The 8,412-nt window shown below is 38.4% G+C and overlaps 1 protein-coding gene across 1 annotated transcript; it reads right to left on the bottom strand.

Annotated features, from left to right (window-relative positions):
- Positions 1 to 251: 251 nt before the first annotated feature.
- LOC131307296 (replication factor C subunit 3) lies at positions 252 to 7,485 on the bottom strand. The gene is made up of 9 exons (XM_058333716.1): positions 7,075 to 7,485; positions 6,713 to 6,929; positions 5,090 to 5,169; positions 4,842 to 5,001; positions 4,328 to 4,409; positions 2,106 to 2,238; positions 1,927 to 1,990; positions 1,785 to 1,853; positions 252 to 627 (listed from the first exon to the last, which is right to left on the bottom strand). The coding sequence occupies exons 1-9, from the start codon at positions 7,247 to 7,249 to the stop codon at positions 528 to 530; spliced, it is 1,080 nt and encodes a 359-aa protein (XP_058189699.1). The 5' UTR covers positions 7,250 to 7,485; the 3' UTR covers positions 252 to 527.
- Between the last annotated feature and the right edge of the window lie 927 nt (positions 7,486 to 8,412).

Raw genomic sequence — 8,412 nt, 5'->3', positions numbered from 1 at the left:
TTTAATTTGAGTACATAGTACTTGGTACAACTAATCTCATATACTGTATATCAGCCACTCATTGTTGATACCAAAACATTCTAGAGGGTATGTGATTGATCACATTAGACACGAGACATTTACGAACTCTGTGAGAATGGCATTTCTGACCAAATTTTTTTTTTTTTTATCAACGCATTTCCGTCATTTGAAAGCAACAATTGGTGGAGGAATTGTACTTAAGGACCTCATCAATCGTAGAAGCAGATAAGTACCAGAAAGTGCAAAATACAATTGGAGGGATTGTATCAATAAACCTCATCGATTCTACACGCTGATACAGTACCAGAAAAGGGCCAAAAACCAAAACTAATGCAGCCTTGATCAAGTACCAAGCTGAAAACTCTACATTCTAAATTCCCCATGATTGGAGGAGATGGGATACCTTCAATAGTTTCAAACCCAGAAGCTATTCACTTAACCCACATGATGATAGATAAAGCATAATATGCATATAGAATGACTTGAGAAAGCAGCACATCTGATGGCTACTTTGCTGCGGCAACCAGAGCAGCTCGAGCTTGTGTGAAGGTAGAAATGAGCGAGCCGAGCTGCAACTTATCATTGCATCCAAAACTCAACCTGTATCTGCACCAACAAAAGAAAAAGAAAAAGAATGATCCGATTAAAGACGATCGAAACATCAATAGAATTACAATCCATGAGCACTCTTCATATGTACGAGCTCTTAAAAAAAGAAAAAGAAAAAGAAAACAACCGAATCTCAATCTGATTCTCTATGCTAAATTATGAGTCATTTTTCCTCCAAAATGAAGTTAATTATCTACATATGGTTTGACCTAGTCTATTCCAATTGTAAAACACGTAAGAACCAGAGTCACCGACTCTGAATCATGATAAAATATGAAAAAACCACAACCACGTGTTAAGCTTATGCATCACAGTAGAATGTCAAATTTTATGCCAATTTAGAGTAGACAGAACATATGTTATGAAGAATTCCTTGTACATTTCTTTCTTCCCGGTTAACTTTTTCTACCCCAGGCATCTTCATGGACTTGGGTCACAAGGCCATGATGTCATGCCACTAGATTTCATCTTGATACCACCTATGCATCTCATATGGAGCAGATGCAAAGTAGAGGAACATGACAAAGCAAAGCAAGAAGACACGAAGTTCAAGTCATGTAGAAGACAAGGACAAGATACAGATGCACGCCATGACTTCATTAACAGTTGTCCCACCACATCACCAACACTTAGATGTAGGTTTCGGTATCCCTTTGGTATCAAATGAAATTGTACTCTTTCTCCAGACACCTTCGTCTTGCAGAATAGATTCACAAACTTAGGATAAACATTTTTCCTTCGGGTTAAAAATATCAAATAGGGATATAATTCCGTCTTTGAGAAGTTGAAAGCGCGTGCCAACAGGTTTCCATTGGGTTTTTAGGAACTGTCTCTGTCTGGAAAGGTGACAATGGCATACATCACTTGTCAATGGCTTGTTGCTTCAATGACAGGACTTCCATGTAGAAAGCAAGTCCAATCAAATTTCATGAGTGTCGTATACAGCTATACAAATAAGGATGTCTTAAGTTACATTAATGGATTCTGGAAATGATGCACATCTATACTGGTAATAGACTAATAGTATCTGTTACTATGTCACAGCCATAAGTATGCACCTCTATACTGGTTACAATGTCTGTTACTGTCACAAAACTCACAACAGTTTACTGTGAACAAGGCCTATGGGGCTAGAGAAAGGCATGAATACATACTCAATATCAGCCAAGTCATTGATTAGTTGAACACGAACATCTGGTGGCATCTTGATCCTAAAGACAAACCTGTTCACGATATGCCTAAAGATGAGATGAAGCAAACAACATTCCCAGTTAAAAAGCAAAAGGGAGCACTTACATGGTTACTTCTCGTGCAATATCCACCAAAGCTAATCCTTTTCTTGTCTTCAATTCAGATATTCCTACAGATAGTTAAGGAAACAAAAGAGAAAAAGGAATGGAAAGTATAAGGGGAAAAGAAAATATATACCCTGTACAACCTAATGATGGCATCCCTGAACTACACTCATTGGATACGTCTAAAACTAACTGTGAATGCTTCATTCAGAAGCCAGTGTGATATTTGCTCAATGTCTTTCGGCAATGGATTTCCAGTGCACAAGTAGACAGCTTCTTCTGTTATCTGCTGCTGGGAAGCCATATGTGTAGACTGCACATATCAAAAAGGACAATCAACTCTTTAGTTCTAAACCACTGATAATCAATTCGTCCACATAAGTTTAATATAACATTCAAGCCAAGTGATAGGAATATTCTCAATAAGGGCTGCACGAAAAGTTGTTATTGTAAGATGGGGATTGTCGACATCCTAGATTACAACTCAAAGATCCCAAATCAGCACTGCCCCATACGAAAGCATTCAGAATAAGGGGCAAGGATGCATTCCAATCATCGGAGTTCAATTCTCAACCCAAGCCCAAGTGTGACATCCACAGGATTCAGATAACTATGCCTCTACACCTTCAAAAGGTTAGAAGCAGAGTTCAAGTTTCAACATCGTCACATGATATCCACAAGGAGAAGAAGAGGAGGAGGAAAATCATTTGCTGTTTCATGCATAAAAATTTGGTTTGTGTTGGGCAATATGGATTTGGTATTGGGGTTAAGCATTTCGAACAGATAAATGATAATCCTCATATTTGCCATATTTAGCCTCAATAAACGTTTAGAGATTTGAAATTGATCACTTATTATGTATAGATTTCTGCAAAAGTGGGTAGTATTCTATAACTATATTTGTTGATAAATTGCTAGAAAAAAAAAACAAAACAAAAGAGAAACTTCAAGACCAAAGCAAGAATGAATTGAGGTGAAATAGAGCCCCACAAGGTGTATTCTGAAATTTGAAAGGAACCCAATGACCCATGCTATGGTCAAATAGATCCATGAGCAGATTAAGAGGAATTTCAAATCTCTCTATTGTATTTTACCCCAAAGGGCTAAGCAGATTTGGGCTCATGGATTCCTACCCTTCCTAGGCCAAATCTGCAAATCCAAAAGACATCATGGTCCCACTTTTTTGATGGCTTAGTTCTTCTTTCATTTAAGCACATCCTCTTCCCTTAGGTTAGATTACCCCTTTACGTTAAGGTTAGTAAGCTCCCCTAGTTGACCCTTCAAGCATCGGGGTTAGCACAGCCTCCCTTGTTATGCTACATGCCCTTCCAACCTTCAAGCTGCATGGGCTGAGTCTACTTCAAAGAGATAAATGCATTGCTTGTGAAGTATGTGTTGTGTGTGTCCTATACATCCACCCGTGGTTGTTGCATTGGAACTGATATTTGAAAGAAACGGTAGCTTAATTAAAATACCGATTTCAGAGCGTATATTTTGTGGCAATTGGGTTGAGCTGCAGGAACTTTTCACCCCTGATGCTCAACCACGAGCGGCGAATAGAACTTGAAGAGCATCTCTCTTGTCACATTTCTCGTTATGTTTTATAAACAGAACTATCAAGATTGAGGAAAATTGAAAGTTCGCTACTTCAAAACGGCTAAGCGGTTGAAAGTCTTGTCATAGAGCACGGAACAACGTTAATTTGTAGGTGGCAGCTTCCTTCATTCGTATAGTGACTATAGTCTATTGGTGTGGTGCTAGAGAATGGAAAAGCAGATCAAAACCCATCTTCAGGGGAAGCTAGCCATCATTATTAAGGCCAAAAACCCACCCCCCCACCCACATTGGACTATTTTGTATGGTACTGTTCGATGGAATATCAAGTGCTCTACAACTTTCAGCCCAGTCAAAAGGACAAGAGCTGCCTCAACAGCACAATGACATGTACAATAAATTCACATTATAAGTGATAGAACTTGACCACTGAATGACCCAGAAGTTGGAAAGCACAAGAGTCATTGGAAAAAAAAACCAGTTTCAAAGGTGGGTTCTGTGCAACATGTATCCTACAAAACATCATCGAAAGTTCTAAAATCAAAAATTTCTTTCGGCACAAGGTGTAAGTCGAACCTATTCCGAATATCAGAAGTACACCGTTGTGCCAAAAGGCAATTCATTCCCTTGGTTGTGTAAATGGAAGATGACAGCCAAACAACCAAAAAAAGAGAAAGAAAGGTAATATTAAGAATTTCGATTTTACAAAAACGTTAAGGATCTGATGTTCACTTAGTAAAATTATGATATTGTACAATCCAGTGGACTGAATTTCTCCAATCTTCATTTTTTCCTGAATTTGAAACTAACCACAAGGCACTCAAAAAGTGAGTAGAAGATTTAAGAACCTGCAAAATGTTCAAAGCCTTTCTCATGTCACCATTGCAAAGTCGGACAAGAGCTGCCAAACCACCCTCGGTTACATCGAGCCTAGTACAGTGAAATCATATGTTAAATAAATAACTCAACACATAAAAGCACAAACAAATCAAGATAACTACTGCGTAACAACACTGATTTTTAAGTGTACCAGGGCGAAACAAAAACAAAGCAACCACAAGTAAACTCCTATCCTCATGTGAATGAGCTCAAAACTATTGCAATTGCTATACATAAGTAAATACCAAAACTCCATTTTATTCATGATCAAATTGGATCGCAAGTTATTTATCTCAAACTTGTAGCCTGATGCATGAGTGTCTAAGTAAAGAAAGCATGTCATTCATCATGAATACACCTATGAGCTACCAAGAACATACTATTACAAAGAATTTCATAACTGGACACCTAGTCCCGACATAAAGGGGAAAAAAAGGAGCAAACACCAAAACCTTTCCACACGAAGTTGTAAAAGGAACTCACCCTTCAGCACGAATAACATGTTTAAGTCGCTCAGAAACATGAATGGCATCAAGAGGAGCAAAACGAAATCGAGTACATCTTGATTGCAGAGCTGGAATTATCTTGTTGACATGATTACAGATAAGAGCAAACCTAGTGTTTTTTGTATACTTCTCAATCACTGCATCATAACCATGTAAAACTAAGTAAACCAGCAAGCAAATAGAAATAAGATTATATTTGGGGCAGTAAAATTCTACTCTTCATACCTCGACGCAGGGCAAATTGAGCATCCTTTGTCATGGCATCTGCCTCGTCCAATAAGACCAACTTCACTGATGATTTTGGTCTGAGAAAAAAGCATGTTGTATGTACAAGTTAAGGAGATTTTCCCAGCAAACAATTATTTAATACAAACTACCTCAATCTATGGCAAGAATGATGTGGCTCTGGACAGAGCAGTATCAAGTTTGAGCACAGGTGTAATGATACAATGATTAAAAGGTAAAAACAATGTAACCAGTTGAATGGTCGATAAAGGATTATGCCCCACACAAGTATTTTGAGTACATGGCTTCATAACTGGAGCTAGACAGTAGACATTAGAGAACCCACACACAGACACAAGCACACGTGTTTCTATGAGCTCTACTCCTTCAGCAACATGGATAGAGGGATAAGTACATCAATGACTTGAGACAGCTGGATAAAGAGGTAACAATATGAATAATTAACAAAAATCATCCACTGAACATAAGACAGAAGAGATGTGACTGAAGTTAGAATGTAATTTTGCACATAAGATAGGATGGAAAATTTCAGTAATGTTAAGGAAGTTCTGAAGGAGGGAAATCTATGTAACGAATTGTAGGGTCTTCCAAAGGGCTATTTGTAAATATCAGATGTTTGGCACATAATTCGCAGGAATGTGGACAACTACATTGCCAACAGTTCAATTCCAAGTATCACCATTCGACCTTTACCACCTATATGAATATACAAAGGAAGAACACCAGTTGGTGTTTCCCCCAAAAATGAAGTTATGTGACATAATTCACTTTCATAAAGTCTCATTAAGGACAATTTAGCACAGCATCAGACTGCTTCATAGATGAAGCATAAGGACAAAGTTGTCTATTTACAACAAAATTGCATCACCCACATCACCCAACTGAATGATTGAAACTATCACATGTTTTTCTTTTCTTCTTCCCCAGTTTGATACAAACTTCTTTTCTATACTTTTCTCTTCTGTTGCAATTTTGAAGCCACCAGGCTTCGAATTATACATTTTCATGCTATAAAAACTGGACAACAGTTTTTGGTTGATATCAAAAGATGAAAAGTTTTATTTGTTTATTTTTTCCTTTACAGATCCAAATCAGTGTGAAATCTTTCTTCAAATACTTTTGTGGTTGAAGCTAACAGGTCCAAAAAATTTGTATGCGTATAGGAGAGATTCTGACGGGTTGCTTTGGGTCCGCAAGATCATCTCTCTACCTTACGAAATATTCAATGGGTTCTCTAATGTGATTTGCATAATCCTTTTCACCTTCAATGCCATTGCCATGGGTGGCTTGTGATTCCCAATAAAACTTGAAGTTTACTTAGGATTCCTATATACCTTTAACTCCCTCAAAAAATTAGCACAACATGACGAATTTGGATTTTTTGAATGGCTATTGAGAGGGTGTATTTTTTGATTGAAGGCTTTTACTCAAAATTTCTACTTTATAACTGTAGAATATTTCAAGTACATGTATGAAACATTAAATTAAAAAAAGCATGATTCTTTCTGCACAAACATTGCGTGTGCCCTGGCCGCTAGTCTCTAACAACACGATTACTAGTGGACAAATGACAAATACCAACAACAGAAAATTAGGGTTTACCCAAAAGAGAAGCTCTGAGTGCTAGCAAAATCCTGAATCTGCTGCCTAACAACATCAATCCCGCGTTCGTCTGACGCATTCAGCTCCAAGACCATGTTGTGCATCTGCGTCCCGTACAGTTTCCGGGCCACCGCAAGAATCGTCGACGTCTTGCCCGTCCCGGGAGGCCCGTACAGTAACAAATGCGGCAATTTGTTCTCGCTAGTAAGCCTATCAACTGTTCGAAAAAATGCCCAAATCAAATACACAAACCACGAAAAGCCCGTCAACCGTTCGAAGAAAGTCACCAATCGAAAACAGAAATATAGATGCACGAAAATGGTATATGTAAGCCCTAGGAAATAGGGGAAAGAGGTGGTTACTGGTGTCGACGATGTCGCGATGGGCGGCGACGTCGGCGAGGGACTGGGGGCGGTACTTTTCGACCCAAGGAGTGGCTTTGGTGTCGGTTGGTGCGTCCACGTTTTTGCCCTTGTTGTAGCTCTGTTTGAGGGAGCTGTCGTCGTCGATGTCCATTATAGTGACCCCCTCCGCCATTGATGGACTTGGTTAAGTCTCTCTCTCTCTCTCTCTCTCTCTCTCTCTCTCTAAAGAGACTGTGCCAGTTCGTTCGCGCGCAGACGATGGTCAGTAATGGCGCCAAAAATGCCGAGAAGAAACAAGCCTCCTTGAGTTTTATAGGAGCGACAAGGGCCCTTGCTGTGCCCTCGATTTGGGCAAGTCCCGAGTTCTAAAATATGATCCAAATTCTTCAGCTTTTTAAGGCCTTGATTGATGAGTACAATAGTAGCGTAAAAATACAAATAATTAAGCATTCACGACCAAATCGCATTGATGTATATAATATTGAAAAAATTAATAATAAATAAATTTATCGTGTTTTTCTTCAACAAATAAAGCAGCAAATAGGTACTATTTAAAAAATACACATCATTCGACACTTGATTTGTTATGAGGCTGGTGTTTGCGTTTAATAGAAAACGGTTTAAATTATGTTTTCGGTCTTGGGATACACCCGAATGAGGGCACAACAAGGCCCCTTTGTTCGTACAAGTCAGACTGTAGCAAAATCACATGCAAATTATATTTGAAGTGTTATGTCAGCCCGAGACTTTCAAGGGTGACAGTAAATTTGTTATACAATTTTTGTATAGCTCTCTCATTCTTCAAGTTCGAAAAGCGAGAAATGACTCTTCGATTGCCAGGTCATCAATTATGGTCTTACGAATTTCTCTAATTCTTTGTCAAAGTGGATCCCTTGAAGTCAAAATATTAGTAAAAATAACTTAAAGTTTGAAGAGTCCGTTGGAGCACACGTGTTACAAGTAAAATCCATATTTGGCATAGAAATTTGCTATCTCCCTTGGAGATGCTTTAAAGGGTCCGAATATTGTACCGATATTGGTTTTCATACCCAACATCATTTTGGATTTGTAAATGTTAGTGCTATTTTTTTACATATAGCCAAAGGAAAATAATTCCAAATATCCTCTGGTACTAATCGATGTTGAGCCGAAACGAGATTGTAGTTTTAGGATGCCAGATTTGCTAGGGAAAAAAAAAAAAATTACTTAACGGTCAGTACGTGTGTGATCCAAAAATACTAATATGAAAGAAAAGGACAAGGAAGAATGAGTAACAGACGCATGCATATCTGAATACGGGGCAACGCCTTGACACTATAATTACATCTCTGCTGG

This window comes from Rhododendron vialii, chromosome 11a, assembly GCF_030253575.1.
Source record: "Rhododendron vialii isolate Sample 1 chromosome 11a, ASM3025357v1".
Classification (NCBI taxonomy): domain Eukaryota; kingdom Viridiplantae; phylum Streptophyta; class Magnoliopsida; order Ericales; family Ericaceae; genus Rhododendron; species Rhododendron vialii.
Note: the sequence above shows the minus strand (reverse complement) of the source record. Positions and strands in the feature narration are given on the sequence as shown.

Bases quoted from the DNA above. Each gene is read 5' to 3' on its own strand.
- LOC131307296 (XM_058333716.1), bottom strand. From the start codon at position 7,249: ATGGCGGAGGGGGTCACTATAATGGACATCGACGACGACAGCTCCCTC. The intron at 5,002-5,089 runs GTATGAAGAGTA...GTTATGATGCAG, and splicing joins TCAATTTGCCCTGCGTCGAG to TGATTGAGAAGTATACAAAA. The intron at 4,410-4,841 runs GTGAGTTCCTTT...TCACTGTACTAG, and splicing joins CATGTTATTCGTGCTGAAGG to GCTCGATGTAACCGAGGGTG.